The sequence below is a fragment of the Hippopotamus amphibius genome, chromosome 3, assembly GCF_030028045.1.
Source record: "Hippopotamus amphibius kiboko isolate mHipAmp2 chromosome 3, mHipAmp2.hap2, whole genome shotgun sequence".
In the NCBI taxonomy this organism is placed as follows: domain Eukaryota; kingdom Metazoa; phylum Chordata; class Mammalia; order Artiodactyla; family Hippopotamidae; genus Hippopotamus; species Hippopotamus amphibius.
Genome location: NC_080188.1, coordinates 133,935,215 through 133,955,430, shown reverse-complemented (window position 1 = coordinate 133,955,430; position 20,216 = coordinate 133,935,215). Strand labels below are relative to the sequence as shown.

Sequence of the window (20,216 nt, the reverse complement as noted above, 5' to 3'; positions counted from 1 at the left end):
CCCTCCTTGACGGGAGAGGGCTACGGATCCCAGGTGGACGACCTGGTGGTCACCCGCATTTCCTCCCTGCTTCCTTCTGAGGCGGAGGGTTGCGCCTTTGCACACAATGTTGACGCCCTGAAACAGTCAGAGGTCCGGTTGGAAGAGGGACACTTCCACAGTGGCCAGCCAGTGAGGGGAACAAACGAGGGCACATGCCTAGAGATCATTTCCCCCCAAGGTCTCGGGCTGGAGGTCTGTCGGTAGCGCCTATCGTCCTCACGTCTCACTCTTCCAGGCTCACAAAGCAGAAGGCTGATGCTCTCTGCTCAACAAGGCAGCCTGCAGAAAAACCAATCACTCCCCATCAGGAGAAAAAACGAAACCAGCAAAACCAAACCAATCATTTTATTGTGTATTTCCTACCAGAAAATTACTAAAAATATAAATATAAAAACTCTAGAAAATACTCGGAATAGCTCTGTAATATTCTTCTTCCCCCAAACTGGGGCCAACGTCTTTGTTCTTTAAATGCTGATGATGATGTGAAAGTGTGCACATCACCCACATGTGTTAACGGACACATTTCTCTCCATGCAGGGGAAGACGCCACCTTCCCGCCAGGTTCTGAAAGTTCACCTTGCATCTATCAGGGTAAAGCTCTTGCTGAATATGAGGATGCAGGACAGGGGGTAACAGGCAGAGAAAAAACTACGTGACCCCAACTACCTTCTGTGGACACAGAAGACAGGCCCTTCATTTCTCCCCGGTACCCTGCACTTGGGCTGACTGGGCCACCCGACAGTCAAGCTTCCAGAGAAGCTGGATTCACCATGAGGGATGTGTGTGTTTCGGGGGTGACTGCCACGCTGCCTTCATGGGCAGGTCCGGTTGTTGACATGGACACGGGAGCCAAGTGGGGCTTTGCATAGAGATGGTCTGAGCCGGGTCCCTCAGCAGGACAGAAGTCACTGCTCCTACTGGCCTTTAGGCAACACTTAGCTCCTAGCACCAGGCCCTCTCTGTAGCATTTAGGTCCCAATTTTAGCCTCAGAGAGGCTTGCAGCAGCATCACCCCTGCTCCAGAAGGATGGCTGAGGTGGAGATTGCAAAGAGGCCATCTAGACATTGAAGCAGGGTCCCACACATTTGGTACCAGACATGAGTCTGAGGAACTCTGGGGTCACCCTGGCCATGGTCCTGGGACAGCCTGATAGGATCCCTGTGCTAACCCTGGGTCTGAAGGCCAGGACCTCAGCAGTGGCTGGGTGTAGTGGAGCCGAGAGCAGTGTGCTTAAGCCAGCCCAGGCCTGCCACCTTTTTTACCTATGGTTACAATATCACCCGGCAAGAGCCACCCTAGTCTCTGGAAGAGGAGCAGCTCCAGGGTGTAGGTACCTGGTAAGTTTCCCATCAGAGAAGCAAACCAGGCTTCTGGTATGGAAGCACAGATGAAAGTGGGCTAGCTCCTAGCACTTGGGTTTAGTTCTCTACCCCAGCTCTGCATTTTGTGCAGAACCCCAAGCCATTCTGGGAAAACTCACAGGCCCCCAAATGCTAGTCCTGAGAACTTCTGAGCATCAGGGTCAGTTATCACATCCCTGGGATGCTCCTGGAGTAAGGCAGGATCGACTCAGTTCCGTAATGGCCTCGCTCATTTCACCATGGCCTGCAAGGTTCCTGGTGTGCACGGACCTTCCTGAGGAAGATGGGACAGAGCTTCGCTGCGAGAACACAGGGTAGGAGAAAGGGCGGCAGGAGAGCTGTGGCAAGGCCACACGGCTGCAGAAGCAAGGATGCAGGAAGGGCAGCCCGCATCCTGGTGGTCCCCCGAGGCTCCTGGGTCTGCAGGAGTCAGCTTGGACATTTTATTCGGCAGAGGTGGTGGGGAGGAGAGCAGGGAGCTGGGTGATGAGATGAAGTGGGCAGTGAGCTCTGGGGCAGCCAGAGTGGGAAGCTGAACAAAGAATAGAAAAGGGAAGGCAGCAGGAGGCACAGGAGGACTAGACAGCCTGCTCCGGCCAGACACGCCACGCCCAGCCTTCCCCCAGGGACCAGCCACCCTGCTCAAAAAAAGGCACGTCCTCTTCTTGCTGCAAAGGCCCCCAGGATTGGGATCACCCCCCGACAGGGTCTCCTGGCCACAGGAAAACAGCATGACAGGACCCCTGGTGGGAGACAGGAACACAGAAGTGGGTTAACCCAGGAGGGCAGAACCAGTGGGGTTGTGTGAACTGTCAGTGCCTCACAGATGCCCAGAGGCAGGCGGGTAGACAGCACCTTCAAGACAAAAGTAGAGCACCTCCTACTGAACAGTGGCCTGCCCCATGGTTCCTACCACATTCCAACCTCTCACACTCTTCACCTTGCTTCTTGCACTTACCATGTCGAGACCCTGGAACTACATCACATCAGGCTGCGAAAACCCTGACAAGCTGCTCTGAACCCTTACGACTACTCTTTCCACATCTCATTTTCACTGCCTTATCCACGACTGCTCTGGGTTCTCTAGGGACCAGCTCCCTGGATGCCAGGTTCCTGGGCCCTCCTTCCCAAAGAAGATCACAACTTGCTCTGCTGCTTCTGCCGGGGCCTGCCTAGCCCTGTCTCCACACACAGCAAGGGAAGCCAGGCTCTCTCCTGTGCAGGGAGCCCGAGCGTAGCTGGCTGCATCATACTGCCCAGTGCCTCTCCACACTCCCATGCTGGGCAGGCGCTCTCAGTGGCTGGCTCTGTGCCCTGCCTCAGGCTAGATGAGAAACACCCCGTGAACCATGGGCAACAAGGCTGCCTGAGGTCTCGGGCCTGGTAAGCATCTCCCCAGCCCGCTTCCACACGGGCAGAGGCAAGGTGACAGCCCAAGGCCTGTGCTGTCTTGGGACCAGGAGGAGCTGTGGCTGGGCTGTGCTCAGGGTGTGTGGCTTTCTGGGTCTGGGCCCATCATCAAGCCAAACCCATCATGCCTCATCCAGCCCGATTTCCCCTGGGGCAGGAGGCCTCTGGCCCCCAGGGGGGAGAAGGAAGGAACCAGGAGCAGATGGGAGGGAGAAGAGCAGGCATCATGTGGGAGACAGAGAGAATACCCTTCATCCTGGGCTGCTGGCCCTGTGGTCAGCAGGAAGCCAGGGCACCTCGGGAGCAGAGACCCTGACATCCAAGGGCTGCAGCCAGCGCGCAGGGAGCTGGGCTGGCACCGGAGTCCTTCCGCCGTTTCACGACAGGCCATTGAACTAGGGCCACTCAGGGACTTTTGGCCCTGCAACAGCCCGTGTGGGAGAATGGACTCCGCTGTGCCTTGTGCAAGGAGGACAGACAGCAGGGTGGACCTGGGGCAAGGGCCCGGGCGCACCGTGGAGGAGAGAGCAGAGGGGCAGGGGTGCTCAGCAGGAACAGAAGCAGCTCTACTCGAAGGACAGCAGGTCCGGGTGAGGGCCCTCATTGTCAAGGCTGGAGGTCCGTGCCCGAGGAGGCGGGCTGCTGTCCCCCAGAGGCTCAGCCAGGCTGATGGGGCTCAGGCTGAGTTTGAGGCCATTTCTCTCGATGAGGCCAGGGGAGGAGGCCCTTCTGCACTCAGTCACCTTTAGCTTGGGTTCATCCTGGCCGTCCTTGTGGATGAGGTCAGGCACCGACAGGGAAACCTCTCCATTGGGCTGAGCCTCGCCCCTGTCCACCACTTCCACGGTGGCCTCTGGCTCTGAAGCCTCGGCTGGGCTGGGCTGGGCAGTGGGAGGGGAGTCCTGGGGCTGCCCGGGTGACAGCTCTGTCCCATACTCCAGACTGCTCAGGACAGGCTGCGATGAAATCAGCATGTCCTGGGTGGTCTTCAGTGCCCGAGGGGCTCGCTTCCGGGTGGTGGGTGGCGGAGGGTCCAGCCGAGGGAATGACCTGGAAGGTTGGTGACACGGGGACGCACGTTGAGGTTGGCGAGACACCCATCCCCGCTCGTTCTTGCATCTCTAACTCCACCCGCACTTCCCACTCCCCCCTCCACCGCCCCCGGGAAGTGCTTTTCGCTCTGGGCTCTCATCCTTGGTTCAGCATGTGAGTCTCAGCAGGTTGAGCACAAGCAGCTTTGGGGCTGTCATCTCACTCATGCTCAGAGCAGCACAGGGTGTTAACCCTGGGCCCACTGGTGAACTGCGTCACGTCAGAGCCCATACAATAGCCCCAGAAAGTGCACCACCACTTGGGGAGCTCAGGTGCCTAAACTGAGGAAGTGGGAGGCTCCTCGCTGCCCTGCCCCGTGGGCTCTGCCAGACGCCGGCTTCTGCGCGACCAGCCGTCAGGGCAGCGCCTCTCAGGTGTGGCTGGGCATCACAATCCCCCTGGGAGCTTTCGGCAATACCCGGGTTTGAATCCAGCTCTGCCAACGACTAACTGTGCAACCTTAAACGCCTCACGTTAGCTCCCTGAACCTGCGCTAGCTGCAAAATGGAAACAAGATAATTCATCTCAGGGGGCTGCTGCAGGGTTCGGTTAAAATAATGCAGCTGGAGCACAGCACAGGGCGAGGACAGGATGGGCGCTGCGTGAACTTCAGCCGTGGGGGGAGGTTGAGGATGGCTCCCACAAACACTACCTGGTTGTTCCGCTGTTCTTCATGGGACAACCGCACATCCTTTCCCCCGGGCCATTCTCCCCTTGCGACACTACAGTTTGTCTGCAGGCCTCTCCTAGTGGGTCCAGACGTGCAGAGAAGTCAGGGCGGGAGGGGGAAGTGCGCTCACCTTCCGTCACCCACATCAGCCCCGCCGGCCAGTTGGGCCCCCGCAGTCTTGTTGACCTCCGTTGTGCCCACGCTGCCCAGGCTCGAGGGCTCTTTTCTCCGCAGGAAGTCATTAACTTTGGCCCCCATGGCTTTACCCAGGTTCTTGAGGTGCTGGCTGCTGCCCACCCAGAGTCCAGGCCCTCCGGCCTCCACAGACCCCAGGGTGGCAGAGCCGGGGGCCTCAGGCCTGGACAAGTGGGGGAAGGAGCGGCTCGACTGGAGCTTTGGAGTGAGGGCTGTGTTCAAGTTCTCAAACATGCTGTGGTCGACTACAAACAGAGAGGGAAAGACAGAGAGCGGGTGAGTAGAGGATAGTGGGGTCTTCGCCTTATACCACGCCTATAACTTATAACTTCATGAGGCTTTGGAAACAGTCAAGAGAGAGCCAGCAGAGACTCTCTTGAACCTTCCGATCCAGTTGTCTCGATGGGATGTGGGACCAGAAATTCTAGTTCTGCCTCCTCCAGGTTAATCTGTGATGAACTCTAGCCACAAAAAAGCCAACTTATCCCTTTAAACCCGCCTCCTTGACTCACAGCTTCATCCCTTACCTTGGGGTCACCAGGCCCTTTGAAGTAAAGGAAAACGAGGATGAAGCAATGAGATGTGACATGTTTACGTTGCTGTGAACACACGTGGAGCTCTCTGACTCAGGCGCTGGGGTAGAAGCTGGTGGAGGGATGACAAGTATGAGGCTTGGAGTTGGAAGCTCCCTGCTAAAAAGCCACATGTGTAGCACATTTTCTCCATGGAAAATGCTCACTTCTCCTGGGATGGAACTCGGGAGAATGGGCCAGCTGCATGCAGAGAGATGCTAAGTGGTTCATACCAGATGGACAAGCACTTGGTGCCAAGGAAAGCAAGAGGTAGCTGACAAACACCAGCTCATTTCACCCTCACCACAACCTAGTGAGGTGGGGCATGGTAAGATTTCTCTTTACAGAGGAAGACGACGGGACTCAGAGTCATGAACTGCTGGGCCCCAGGTCACAGGCCAATTACTGGCACAGTAGGAACTAGAAGCCAGGTTTTCTCACTTAAAGCTCAGGGCTCTTTCCACTACTTTCCCTTCCTTGCATGGAACAGCTGCCTAAATATGCCTCGTGGACAGTCCTCCTCTCAGGGATCTCTGTTTTGCTGGAAGGATTAACTCAAAGGGCTGGGAGGAGATGCAGTGGGCTGTAAATACCTGCAGGGCAGAAGCCATGCCTCACTCATCTTTGCGTCTTTAACAGCTAGCCTGGGCCTGGCACACAGTAGGTGCTCAGTAAATATCTTGAATTGCCAAACCCATTTGCAGATAGAGAGTGGTGGAGATCAAGACCATAGGAGCTCCAGGGTCTGTAGCTGGAATGGCCAGAACTCAGGGCTCTAAGCCACGCTGTCCACGCACTTGTACAGAGGCAGCCTCTCCCCACCCCTGGAATCCAGCTCAGCCCTCAGTGCGGCCAGGCCCATGCTGCGGCCTTGGAAGCGGGCTTGACGATGCTCTCCTTACCAAATACTCCAGGTGTTTTGTCAATCGCAGAAGAGGAGAGGTTACATTTGGTTATGGGCACCGCTCCTTGTCAACGCCTCTGCTAACTGCCTATTCTCGCTGAGCCTTTCTAAGAGTAACTGAGGTTAGGGTTACCTTTTCTTCTGCTGAACTTTTGCATAAAGCAATTCCCTGCCCTGCACTGCTGAGTCCTGGGCCTTGGGGAACATTTCTCGTTATTGTGGCTTCACGCAGAGATATCCCTGCTGAGCCAACTACCTCGATAACTCACGTGCTAAGGGTCTTCAGGCAGCAGGAGGAAGCTGTGGGAAGAACGGAGATCTCCCCCTGTGATGAACCCCACAGTCTTCACCTCTGTAACTGCCTGTAACCCACGTGCAAGAGAAGCACCACTGCAGGGGACATGCCAGGAACTCGCTTAGAGCATCCCTGGGACACGGGGCACAGAGCTGACTGGTTCAGGCTGTCTGGGTAGACCCACCACACGAGCAGGAGATCCGGGCCTATCCCACAACAGGGGTATCAACTCTTGAGTCTTCTCCTGAGACTGTAAATCTTGCCATGTCATCCACTTTTGCATAATTTACCTATCATGTCCCATATCCTTCTAATTTTTCTTTAATTTTGAACTCTGGAAACTAGCAGAGAAGCCTTTGGAAACTAAAGCATTTAATGATTTCCCCTCCAATCATAAAGTATTTGGGGCACCATGAAACTAGAACAAATGTTCAAGAGAGATACGCTAGGTAAAAGGGCCAATCCCCACCACTTCTGGGCTCACATAGTTCTGTGGCTGTTTCTTTATTGCTTTAATGTGAATTTTCAGAGCAGACATATTCATTTCTAAAAGTGTAAGTACCAAAAACACTTGGCAAACTGACTTACAAACTGTGAGCCCCTTTTATTATAATTATTGAAGAAGCACATTCTAATAAACATAAATAACTTTTGGATTAAGCACCATCTTAGATTTCCTGTACTTCTTATTTCTCTTCCCTTCAGAATGTATACACTGAATTCTTAAGTAATTTAAAGACAGCCCATCATATACTCTCTTCACAATTCTCTTAAGTTTCCTGGTAAATACACCTTGTCTTTATAATAAAATAAGTTCCTTGATGGGATGTAGCATCTTACATGATATTTTTTGTCTATAATTCTCAGCATAGGGCCTTGCACAATAGTAGGCATTTAATAAATGAGTTTAATTGAATTGACTTTTGATATGGATACTTAAAACTGACTGCATTATGGGCTGACAACGTAGAGAAACTGTTCTCCCAAGCCTTTTTCCATTTACAAAAGCCACTCAAAACCCCCTCCTCTGGGAGTGGTTCACAGGGGCTCTTGAGGTCAGGCCGGAAGAAACTGCCCTTCTCTCCAAAGCAGGACTCTGGCTGGGGCTTCCTTCATCTGCACATCGGAGGGATGTGCAGCAAGCCCCCTTCCTGCTGAAGGCACTAATGACCCCATACTCTGTCAGGACTAGAGGCTTGGTGGTTCAGAAAATAATGGTGATGGTGGAAAGGTGACTGGATCCCAACCAAAGCGGTCCTCCCAACAGCATCCCCCCAACATGCACATAGCCAAGCAGAGGGGAGCATCTGGGGCCAAAGTCATCCAAAAGAAAGGTAGTATCTTACCTGTCCGAGAAAGGGGCTCGGAAAGCAGGTGGGAAACAAACGAGAGAGAGATACATTTTATGTAGTGACCAGCCACTTTGGGAGCGTCACCTCCTGTCTGGGCCACCAGCAACAACACACTGAGAGAACACAGCACGTGAGACAGGGTCCTGCTCTGCAGAGTGCAACAGGCCTGGGTGCCTGCGTTCCCATACACATTCTAATTAACTAGACCAAAACAGAGCCGTAGCTTAAAAAAGTCTACAAATGGGCACTGATGTTTTGAGCCCCTTTTACATAAGTCTATCTGAAGCTCCTAGCTGGCGTGGGAGGGGCAGAAAGGCCAAAGGCAGCATGAAACTCTAAGTCTTCTGGACCCTGTGTGCATCACTCATTCCTCTGCTCTCATTTCCACATGTAAATCCCTAGATTTTACACCAGGAAGATCATCCACTCCAACTGTCCAAATTAGCAAAATGGGAAAAGCAGGTGGCAGAGAGGTCTGCAGAATACCACACAGGGAGCTAATGGCAGAGCAGGGGTTAGAGCTCACACAGGCTGACTCCCAGACCCACGATCTTCCACTGCACCACAATGGCCAAGTGAAATTGCCAATACCCTCAGAGCTGCCAAGGCACATGGTGTCAATTTACATCCCAACATGTTCTAACCTTCCAAACCAGGCTATGAAGGAGGTACACGAGGACATCACATTCTCCACACTGTCCTACAAACGTTTAAGTACTGTGAATAAACACGGACAGGAAGGCAACTCCAGGCTCTCGCACGCACACGCTCACTCACACTTGCTTCACACACTGCGAAGGGAGCCCACTGCTGATTACGGAGCAGGCCAGACACTTCCCGTGTGGGGCACAACATACCCACCTTTAGATCTAAAGCCCTGTATGCATCTAGTCGTGATGATCTAGAATGGGGCACCTTCAGCTCATCTTTCAACCCTCTAGCCGGCTGGCCAGGCTGTTACATGACAAAAGTAAAGCAGAGAAAAGAGAACCTTGCTACTCTGAGTTCATAGCTTCACCAGCAAATTGCTTATAATGAGCAAAACAATGTTGAGTATGCCACTGGTTTATGTTTTAGTCATTTGCTAAAAATAGCACCAACCATTTAAAACAGTATCTGGTCCCTATTCTTAGGAAGTACACACTGAAGTATTTAGGTACAAGGGGACATCATGTTTGCAACTTACCTTCAAATATCTCAGAAAAAAAAAAGTATACACACACAGAGATAGAGAGGGAGGGAAGGAATTGATAAGGCAAGCGGAGTAAAATATTAACAATAGGAAAATCTGGATACAGGGTTCCTGGATGATCTCTGCACAAATTTTGTTTTTGCAGCTTTTTAAAAGTTCAAAGAAAAATGTAAAAAATATACCCCAAACCAAAAAAGCAGAAACTAAAAACAACAAAAACATCTGGTGACAGAGATGAGGCAGATGAAAAAAGCAAAGAGGTCACTGAGAGATGACAGAGGATCCCAGAGCTGGGGGTGGTGACAGCAATGACATGGAGAAGGGACAGTAAAGAACAGACGGGGCGAACAGACAACATCCCTCTCAGGTCTCTCCTACGTTCCCCAGTCTCTCTGAGTATTCCCAATCAAGACAGGCCACGGAGGAAGGACACGTCAAAAAAAAAAAAATCTTTAAAATTTTTTATCCTACTTGCTATAGACCCCATCCATCTTTGAGAGGGATAACCTCGCTGGTGAGCGGAATCACGTGGCCTTCTTGTGATGTCAACTGCGCTTAGAATGCTTATCGTCTGGACAACCCTACCGGCCTCCTGGGAGCAGCTGTGTGTGATCTCCATACACTTCAGTAGTCAGAACATGGAGAACTTCTCACTCCTCAGCATTTCTGGACCTCGAATCTCTTCCTCTGCTCTGAGCACCTTTCCTGATATTATGTCCTCACATGCCACCAGCTTGCCAGGTAAACTCTGGTGCCACTAGGGCCACAAAAATGTGGTTTTTTTGAAGCTTTTGAGTACTCTACCAGATCATGTTACAGGACCACGATTTAGTGAGAAAGTCAAATTACACATGGGGAGAAAATAATTTCTCAAAATGCTGCATACATGGTAAGTAGTTCCTGCTGTTTATTCATTTCTTGCAAGGGAAGGATGGGGGAAACATTTGTAATCACACTTTTCCCCCTCTGAATCTGCATGGACTCTCGAGGTGACAGTTTATCTATGTAAGGAGTATGTACTAGTTTCAGCCCTGTTTTGACAAACTGAAGAAGACCTAGACTTATAAATCCATCAGGAGGAACTGAAGAGGCAGTAACTGATGAGTCCATCATCGAATGAAGTTGACTGTTCTGAGGACTTGCTATTCAAAGCAGGGTCCATAGGCCTGCAACATCAGCATCACCTGGAAGCTTGTTAGAAAAATACAGACTCTCAGGCCCTGCCCCAGGCCTGCTGAATCAGAATCTGCATTTTTAACAAGATCTCCAGGTGATTCCTATGCACATTAAAGTTTGAGAAGTGCTGCTCTGTGGAGTAGTTCTCCTAAACACCCATTTGCCTACATACAGGGCATTTTTATCTGTTTCCCAAACTGAGCACAGCTACTGCTCTGGGATTTGAGGCGAGTCAGCTTTTTAATCCAAGTATTAGCAGCTGCCAGGCAGCCAGGGTCCACCTGAACACTCTCTGGCTGTGGGTGGGAAGCATTTTATTTGGAGAAACCAGCTTCTCATCCTCAAAGGGATCACGTAACAGAGCCATGCAGCCCATGACCAGACACCCTCCCCGAGGCCCTGGAGTGACCCAAAGGCTGCAATGCAGAGTGAACACACACAGACACACACACACATGCGCACACACACACACACACACACACACACACACACACATACACACACGGTGAGCTGCAGGAGGGTCAAGAGAGGGGTGGGCCAGGCAGAAAGCTGTCATCTGGTCCATATCTTACATTCTCCTTTGGAGAGGACCTTCTTCGGGTCTCAATGAAACTACACTCCATTTGGAATTCCTCAGGAGGTCCTCCAGAATAGTCCTGCCTATCTGAGTGCAAGAAAGGTCATTGTTTTGCTTCAGCTTTGCAGTGCCTTAATGTACCAAGGTTGACCTTCTAGGTATGTCTGGGGGGCAGGGCAGAGGGGTCCCAACAAGAGGACGCCCAACCTCGCTCAGCTCACCAGAGTGTTTCTTCTGTAATGCAGACATTGCAAAGACTCTGTTACCCACGGAGGGGTCCAGCCCAGCTCAGGCCCTGCTAGCCCGGTACCAAAGCGCTCTCCAGCATGGGGTGCACCACACGGTGCTCTTACCAGGTGAGGCCTTCTCTGACTTGGGTGGGCACACGCGAGACGCTGAGGGGACCAGGGCCGCTCTTCTAAGGGCAGGGTGCTTGTGCGTGGGATCACCACGTGCTGCCTTTCCCCTTGCAGTCTCCTGTCTGGTGCTTCCTTTAGCAGAGACCTCAGGCCTGCAGAGTCCACTGCTTCTCCTCTCCTGTCTCTCAAGCTGATGTACAACAGCAGTTTCTGCCGCACTGGGCTGTTGCAGGCAGACAGTGAGGCTGGAAAAATGGCCACAACCAGTGGTGGTAGAAAGAGGGACTCTAGGAGGCCAGAGGTCTGGCTGTTTGCTGAGCCACCTGTGTCTACCCTTAGAGGAGGCAGAGGAAAGGTGTCTGCAGGGAGGGACGCACCTGACAAATGCCAAGGCTTAGTGATTGCAAGGGGAGTCTCTCCCTAGAGATCAAACTGCCGTTTGCACCCGTAGAAACGCAAACAGCAGGAATGAAGGCTTTAAACTGCCCTCCGCATCCCATCCTCAAGGTGGGGCAGAGGTAACCGAGGTCACGCCTGACTACCTGCCTTCTTACCCTTCTGCTTCTCCGCACGGCCTCCAGCCACCCCAGGCCTTACTGCTCCCTGCCTGGCCCAAGGCTCAGACCCAGCCCTTTCCTTTGCAGACTGCATCTTGGGGGACCCCCCGAATGGAGAGCAGCTGAGGTGGAATTGCACCATCTACCGGCCCTGGTTCTCCCCTTATAGCTACTTTGTATGCAAGGACAAAGAAAGCCACCTGGAGGCCTACAGCTTCCCAGAGGTGCAGCGGGATGAGGGCAGGGGTGACAACTGCCTCCCGGAGGACACAGCTGAGAGCATCTGCTCGTCTTCTTCCTCCCCAGAGAACACCTGCCCCCGAGAGGCCACCAAGAAATCCAGGCACGGCCTAGACTCCATGGACTACATCACGTCCCAGGACATCCTCATGGCCTCCAAGTGGCACCCGGCCCAGCAAAACGGCTACAAGTGTGCAGCCTGCTGCCGAATGTACCCGACGCTGCACTCCCTCAAGAGCCACATCAAGGGGGGCTTCAAGGAGGGCTTCAGCTGCAAGGTGTACTACCGCAAGCTCAAAACCCTCTGGGGCAAGGAGCAGAAGGCCCGGCCGGGAGACAGGCTCTCCTCGGGCAGCTGCCAGGCCTTCAAGTAGGCCGGCTGAACGGTGGCAGCTGTCCTGTTAGTGGACAATGCTTCAGGTAAACGGGATGCTGCCTACTTATGTCCCTACAGAGATGTCAATAAAGCAAAGTTAGTGACAGCCTTCTGTGCAGTCTGAGGTCACCCTGTACCACTGGTCCTTCCCGGTCCCTGGTTCCCATCCCATGCCCCTTCTGCTACCAGTTGCCTGCAACACCAGGCCTATCTCCCTGCCTCTCTCTCTCTCGTTTTTTGAAAGACAATACCAAGAGTTTGAGAATACTTTCTAAAACGGTGGTTTTCAAAGTGAGGTGCCCAGACCAGCAGGGTCAACACCCCCTGGGAATTTGTTAGAAATGAAATTCTTAGACCTACTGAATCAGAAACTCTGGGGGTGGGCCCCTCAATCTGTGTTCTAATCGCCCTCGAGGTGATTCTGATGCAGCTCAAGTAGGAGAATCACCGCTCTAAGACCCTGGCCTTCCTGTTGGTCCCTCTGTGGCTGGTCCTTGCCCCATGCCGTGGGAGAGCCCACACTGAGGGAGAAGGGCTCAATGTCCTTTCCTGTCAGCATAGGGAAGGTTCCACCAGCAGAATCTCTGCACAGTTTGAAAGCTTCTTAGGTGTTAGATCTTAAGAGGGGTGGAAAGGGGAGGACAATATATCCCACGCATAAGGCAGAAAAGAAGCAAATAGGGCTGCAGCCCACTCCCACCACATATACCACGATCCTTCACTCGGAAGGGACATCTCTGGCTGAAGCACAACAGCTCATTTTTGACCCATGGCTCTGTTCAGTCATGTTAAAAAGGTCAGGCAAACATGAAAACACTGCTTCTTAGTACCAAGAAATGTCCCAGCAGACAGCCCTGACCCTTATTTCATTTCTGAGCAAACCTCATAGCCAACTCTGACCCAGGAAAATGGATGAGTACAGAGGGTGCAGCAAGGGCATCCATTTTGCCCATTACGTGGTTAAAGAAAAAAGAGCTTAATGGTTGATGGTCTTATTTTTAGGCCTTATTTACCTCTAATTTCATCTCCCTAATGACTCAGTGGGCTCCTTCACTGCAAGGAGGCATTTCCTTCCAGGGACCCTGGCACCAACCCTCCCCTGTCTCTGCCTCCCCACTGGCTGGCCAACGGGCTGGGGTGGAGGCTCTCCCCTTACCCTTCCAGTGGTCACACAGTACGTCTTCCTGAAGCCCCGCTTTATGGTTTGGCAAAGCTGCTTCTGCTTCTCACTGTCTTGCTAAAATATCACTTGTGGCTCTTCTGTGAGAGAGGCTAGACTCAAATCCCCAAAAAGCCCTGGTCTCTTGCTGTGAGCCCACTTCCAGTCCTGCAGCCAGTCCCTGCTCCTCACCCCACTCTCTCCCCACCCTCACCTACCCAGCCAGCGTCCCAGAGGGTACTCGACTTGCAGGCTCCAGCTGGGTTGGAGCCAGGACCTGCAGGGCCCCACCCACCCACTAGGGGACAGGGTGGTCTGCACGCAGCCCTGACATCACTCCGCTGCTTCCAGGGCCCGGTTCCCAGAGGGAGTAGCAGAGGGATTCAGGAAGGTCTTTAGTCCTCACTCTGACCTCCTGCTTCCCTAAATGGAAAAGCCACCTGAGCCCTCAGAGGCTTCTCCTTAGAGGTGTCAGCGTGCATGTGTGTCCCCTTGATGGGGCTCCTGAGGGAGTAGAGGGAGAGGGGACATGGAGTGGACTTCAGGAGGCTGCTCATGGTCTCAGCATGGTCTGTGGGAGGACCAGGAGAGGAATCACTCCTCATCTGGTCTCTTTCCCTCTGCCCAGCCCACACTCCCTCCTCCAGGACATCCACATCATGAGCGCAGAGAAAAGTTAAAAAAAAAAAAAAAAAAAAGAGAAGAGAGAGAGAGATCCATCCAAAGGCCAGGGACTGAGCTCAAGGGCCACAGCACATGCCGATCATGGCCTGGCAGATGTGAGAATTTAGCGCTTTCTCCCTAAGGACAAAGTACTTTCCACCTTTCACGTGTAACGTAGCATCGTTATGACCCCAGCAGCTTTCTCAGTACAGTAGTTTCAGCACAGCAGAAAAAGCACGCAGCACACAACTGCACCGACAGCACAAGCACGGCCTCCCCCTCCCAGTTAGTTAGGGGGTAAACTATATCGTGCCCTGGGCCATTGCCAGGCACTCTGCTGGGTGCTTCTAAAATGCAATCTCACTTACTCTTCATCATAGCCTTACGCGCTGTACTGTATTCCCATTTTATAGATGAGAAAATAAGGCTCAGTTCGGGTCACTCAGCCATAAAAGGGCAGAGGCTATGTGAACCTGGTTGATTGGACCCTCCAACTTTCCTTCAGGCCTGGCCTACCAAAGTATGAGATTTAACAAAACCTACAACTTCAAAATGGCTATACGTTCCAGTCAAAGTAGCCTGGTTTTCGTGATGTTGGCTTTGCCACATCCTGCAGCTCCGTATTTCTAATATCCCTTTTTGCCAGCATTCCTCCTCCCCTTTTGTTTCTAATCCCTGCAAGAAAGCCCACATCTCAATGAGTCAGGAGCTGTGCTTCAATGACACCATAGTCCTCTAGGCAGGTGTGGGAAGAAGCCTGTTTTGCCTGCAGTGTGGACATGCCTGGAATGGGCCCATTCAGAAATCTACCAACTATGTATTTCAGACATTTAGTCAGGGAGTCAGTGAAATTTTATAATTCTGATGATCTTAATTATATCCGAAAAGATCTATGATATACTTTTTCAAGCACTCAAAACTTCCTGCTGCTGCCAACATATTCCAGGGATGTTTGGAGTCTGAAAAGACCCGGGGTTTGGGAGAGTCCGAAAAAAACAGGTATAGCCTAGGCACTGCTGGCATTTTGGGCTGGGTAGTCCTTTGTTCTGGGGCTGTTCTGTACACTGTAGTACATTTAGCAACATCCCTGGCTTCCAACCACTATGTGTCAACAGCATCCTTCCGGGTTGTGACAACCAAAAATGTCTCCAGATATTGCCCAACATCCACTCCTTTTGGGGAGTGAAATCGCCCTCGGATAAGAACCGTTGGTACAGCCCAATCCTGCAAGGCTCGTCTGGATAAACTGCCACTGAAGGCACCACCTTCCTTCCCTCCTTGAGGGAACACATGAGTTCTTTCCAAACACCCTTGGGAAATGTGCGTCACAGAGCTGATGCTGCGGGGGGTGGGTGGGGAGAAGGAGCAGGTAGAATAGAAGAGGCAAGAAAAGACAATGGAAAAGCTTTTAGAAATAAGAAAGATTTATTTAGCAAAAGCCACTAGACGAGTGACAACATCCAGGGAGTAAGTGCACTTACATGAACAGAATCTTTTCCCAGAGAGTTGATCCAACAGAGTTAATGCCACGCAGCTTTAGGAAGTAGAGGGGGGAGGGGCAGGGTAGGAGGAAGCAGTCAGGCAAAGAGAAAATAAAAGGAATACAACCCCTAAGTGAGAGCAGTTGAGAGAAGTGAGGCTATGAAGAGGCTTTATAGACAGCATTGGTATAAGCAAGAATATAAGGAGTATAATTTTCAGTCCCAACATACAGTCCATCCTGTGCAGAGAAAGTCTTTCCTGGCTCTGCAACTGTGAGAGCCCTGTGTGCCCAAGAGTCTGCTGGCACTCAGGAGAGGCTGTGGCACGTACAGTAAGGGAGGCGCCCCTGATGTCCACTTGTCCTCCATACAGGGCAGAGTAGAAGGATGAGAAAGAGGAGGACAGGAGCTGAGTTAGCAGAGCAAGAAGCAAGGAGAAAGGACAGGGTGACATTGCTCGGAGATCAGGTCTGCAACGTTCCCTTTCCTGCCCTGCGGCTGGTGACCCTTCGAGGCCCTAGATCTGTCCTTTGTTGCCTCCATCTCCACACACCCAGTGTGCGCTGGTTTGGGTCACACTGAGGAGGATGCCAATACACAAACCCGTGCTCCAGGGAGGGCTTGAACTGGGGCCGAGGTGGGTGGAAACCCCTGTGGAGCACCCGAGGGCAAGGGTCTTGAACGGGCCCCAAGTCAACAGTACATAGAACTAGCCTCTCCAATTCTCCAATCTTTCCACCATCTCCTTTCTTCTTTCCCTTTGCAAGGTTTTCAAGACCCTTTTAGAAACTATCTCCCCCACCCACTCTTTTCCCCATCCCAAACAAGCCCTCTCCTACCACATTCCACACACCTAGTCCACTGACCTCTGGCTTTGTCCTCAGCCCCTGCTTGCAAGCAGTGGTCCTGAAGAAGCCAGACCTTCCACTCCCCTGAACACCTCAATTTCTTTCTTTCTTTCTTTCTTTTTTTTTTTTTTTTTACAATAAACTGCATATATTTAAAGTGTACAATTTGGTATCCCAATCTCCCAATTCATTCCTGAACACCCCAATTTCTAATGAGCTAAGAGGTCCCACACTCAAGGAAGCCTGGGTAGGATTTTGTCAGCTAGCTAGAGAGCCTCACCCAAACCAGACTCCTAACCTCTCTCCTTTGATTTTGTAGTTCTTCCTTTCCTTGTGTATCTGGACCTACTTCCAGTGATTAATTAGAAAGTATAACAAAAACAGAACCACCTCACTCCAACTAAATGCACATTAGGAAAAGAACACAAATCTACTGTTGATTCAAACACCCCGGAGATTCCCATTCTCTTCTCTCTGGTCACTTCTCACAAGCCTATGCACACATAAACACCTTCCCTCACACACGTTGTGTCTATGCAAACGCATATGCACACACACACACCCATCTCATTCCACTGACACCCTCACATACCAAGAAAGGCTAATATAAAGCTGCATTTATTTCCTTTAATTCGGACTTTCTGGTCTAGAATAAATCCAACTGGAGCTATGAGAAAAAATCTGCACTTTCACTTTTATATTTTATAAAGCCAAGTTAGGCTTGAAGAACTCGATTTTGGGGCAACCACATCCTTACCAATTGATCCTCAGATGATACTGCAGTCTGGGTCTGTAGTTTGCTGTCCAAGAAAAAGACTTAATTCCCCAAACACATGGCACTAGCATGACTCAGCTCTCTCTTCAGGCGCCTTTAAACCTGTTAACAGCCACCTAGGGCCTTGCTGGAGCCAAGGACAGGTAAGCGTGCCTTCACTGCCCCAATCATCCCACTGTACCAGGTGGTAATCTCGAGGCCTAGACGGCAGAAGAGAATTGCATGTGGCACCTTTTACAGGTGTGCTTGAGGCACGTACCCACAGGGAGACAGGTCAAGGGCGAAGTGGCTATGGTCCCTGACTTAAGTGGCAGTGATTCTGAAGGGTGGACTTGAACGGTCTCAGCTACCAGTCTGGGTTCATTTTTTCGTTATGCTTTTTGTTTTCTGGGGGTTTTTTTGGCAATAAAAACGGACCACTACTGCCCAGTGGAGGGAACAGGTTGACGGGTAAGGCTGGGGCTCTGGGTCTCTGAGGCTTTTATAGAGGCAAGAGTGCTACGAAAAAGCTTCAGCTGGCACAACCCCTGAGGCAGGACACAGGGGAGAGAGGGCAGCTTTCCAGCCTCCATGTGGATGAGCTGGACTTGCAGGCAGGAGGTGGGCAGGGCATCTACATCGAGGAATCAGACCGAAGTGATCTGGGGCAGCAAAGAGGTTGTCCTCCCCACAGGCTTTCATGGCAAGGGTCTGAATGATAGTAAACTCCCAGTCTCTCTCTGTAGCAACACCTGATGCCCACCTAGAGAAAATGTTTGGGTCCAATTCATCTGAAAACTTATCCCTCCGACGTGACACATCCCAATTTCATGCTCACACTGAAAGGACTATCCTGTCTTTTAGCCTAGAGCATTCAATCTCTACAGTCTTCGCAAGGGCCTAGAGAAGGAATTCCTCCCGTGAAAGTCAGGGGAGAGTTAGGCAACTGGCAGCATCCTGACATCCAAACACAAAGTACCTGAGAAGGTACCGATGGCTTCCCTTCATAGTCGGGACCACAGAAGTGGGGAGAGCAGGGGACTATCACATGACAGAGCAGAGGAGACGGATGATGCAGCAGGCAGGAAGCAGGTCCTTCAGCAGCCTGGTGGTCCTCAAGACGGACCCTTCCCCAAAGCTATGGGCTCTGAAAGGCCCTATTCCCCACCCCCACCCACCCAGTAGTCACATGTAGGAGGGAGGAGCTGATTCACCTCTGGGAATCCAATTTCTTCCCCACTTGACCCTCCAAAGCAAAATCCTAATCCTTTTTGGAAACTGTAAATGATTCTGGGCCCCTGGGTATCCTCGGTGGTGCACATTAGCCGGCAGCCCCTACCCGGGCAGCACCCAGACTCGGCCCTTTCACACCTCGGCCATGGCTTCCACCTCCTCGCCCCACGGCACCTACACGGCGATCTCATCATCCAGGCTGTCACCCAGCTCCTGCCTTTGCAGGACGTTCAGCAGACGGGGCAGCTCCTCCTGGGACCACGAGTCACGCTCCTCACTCTCGTCCGTGTTGGACTCGTACTCGGAGGCGATGCCCGACTCCCGGAACTTGAGGAGCTCCAGGCTGCCCAGGATCGGCTCGCCCTGAGCAGGGGCTGGGGTGTCCTCGGGCGGGAGGAAGTGGAAGCACTCCAGCTTCACCAAGCCATTGCGCCTACCTAAGGGGCTGCCCGCTGGGTGGGCAAAGTCGGCCAAGCCCGCACCCAGGGGCGGCGAGTGCAGGTCCTCTGGCTTTGGGGTCGTGGGGTCACAGAGCACGGGAAGAGCTCCAGAGCGGAAGGTGATCTCCAGCAAGCTGTCCTGGGAGCCCACTGGAGGGGGAGAGAAGAGGAGGAGGGGGCGACATTAGCAAGGTGGTTGGTTTGGAAGCCGCCCTTGGCCCACCCAGGTCCCTGGTCAACTAAGTGGCCCTTCCCAGGGGCTCTTCTACCCCTTCCTTCCACCCACCCAGCAAGGACACGCCAGGCTGTAGGGGAGGAGCTCGGGGAGGTGGTAAAGGCAGGGAACAATAACCACACGATGAGCCGGTGATGCCTTGAATGGGCTGTGTGGTAGGAAAAAGGTATAAATTGAAGAGCTACGTTAAAAGCATGCCGTAATGCTTAGTGCAACCTTGTAAACTGATATTAATAAGAATACAAAAGAGCCTCTATAAACAAAAATAAAAAGCCAGTGAGGTTTTCAGAGTGATGAAGTACAGTGGTTACCAATCCACACTTTTGGGCCACGTTAAAAACAGAGTTATCAGCCCTGCCCCAGATCTGCCAATGCAGGATCTCTGTGGGTTGGATCTAGGAACACCCATTTCTTACAATGCTCATGGGGTAGTTTCGGAGAACTACTGGTATAATAGGGAAAGCAACAGACCTGGGTTTGAATCTTGGCTCCACACTTTGCTAGTCCTAAAACCTTGAGCTAGCTACTTAACCTCTCTGAGTCTGTTTCCTCATTTGTAAAATGGGCACAACAATATCTACCACTACTGGGATGAAATGAGATCATGTATATGGTCCATGGATATTGGTCCACAGCCAGTGCACATTTAGAGCAGCAGACAACCCAGGGACAAGCTCAGGAGGAAGGCATGGAGACATGCTGTCTTCTAGCACTTCCCAGTGCAGCCTGGGGGTAAGGGCAGGCATCTGAGGCTGGGAGCCAGGTGACCTCTGCCACTAACCAGCAGAGCTAGCTGGCCACAGTCACTCCTCTGCCTTATCCATTCAATAGACAGACTGCTACCAGCCTTTTCTATGCTACTGAGCTGTGAAATGGTGCAGGGGAGTAAACTACTAAACAGTCTGATGTCTCCCGCAGAGCTCTCAGAGAGCATGATTCACCATAGGTGCTCCGTGTCTTTCGACTAGAAAAGCCCTCTGAGAAAGAAACAGGCAGCCTTAGGGTGTAAAGAGCCTGGGTCCCCCGTCAAGG

At 52.1% G+C, this 20,216-nt stretch overlaps 2 protein-coding genes across 9 annotated transcripts in view; one reads left to right on the top strand and one right to left on the bottom strand.

Annotated features, from left to right (window-relative positions):
• Positions 1–405: 405 nt before the first annotated feature.
• The window catches only part of LOC130849270 (carboxyl-terminal PDZ ligand of neuronal nitric oxide synthase protein), a 296,636-nt gene continuing 276,825 nt past the window's right edge, over positions 406–20,216 (bottom strand). For 5 of the 8 annotated variants that reach the window (XM_057728028.1, XM_057728029.1, XM_057728032.1 and 2 more), the window contains 3 exons: positions 18,947–19,099; positions 4,707–5,016; positions 406–3,864 (listed from right to left, as the gene is read on the bottom strand). In XM_057728028.1, the coding sequence (XP_057584011.1) occupies positions 3,381–3,864; positions 4,707–5,016; positions 18,947–19,099 (947 nt within the window). In that variant the 3' untranslated portion in view covers positions 406–3,380. Of the gene's footprint in view, positions 3,865–4,706; positions 5,017–18,683; positions 19,100–19,965; positions 20,035–20,216 lie in introns of those variants that run through there. The other 3 variants (XM_057728031.1, XM_057728036.1, XM_057728035.1) reach the window with 3 other exon arrangements.
• Positions 9,658–12,482, top strand: SPATA46 (spermatogenesis associated 46). The gene is made up of 3 exons (XM_057728037.1): positions 9,658–9,827; positions 11,085–11,195; positions 11,843–12,482. Exons 1-3 carry the CDS (start codon positions 9,725–9,727, stop codon positions 12,367–12,369), a joined length of 741 nt encoding a protein of 246 aa, XP_057584020.1. The 5' UTR covers positions 9,658–9,724; the 3' UTR covers positions 12,370–12,482.

Excerpts from the sequence above, each read along its gene's own strand:
- SPATA46 (XM_057728037.1), top strand. The coding sequence starts at position 9,725 with ATGGAGAACTTCTCACTCCTCAGCATTTCTGGACCTCGAATCTCTTCC. Across the intron at positions 9,828-11,084 it reads ACATGCCACCAGCTTGCCAG|ACATTGCAAAGACTCTGTTA; the intron begins GTAAACTCTGGT and ends TCTGTAATGCAG. Across the intron at positions 11,196-11,842 it reads CCACACGGTGCTCTTACCAG|ACTGCATCTTGGGGGACCCC; the intron begins GTGAGGCCTTCT and ends TTTCCTTTGCAG.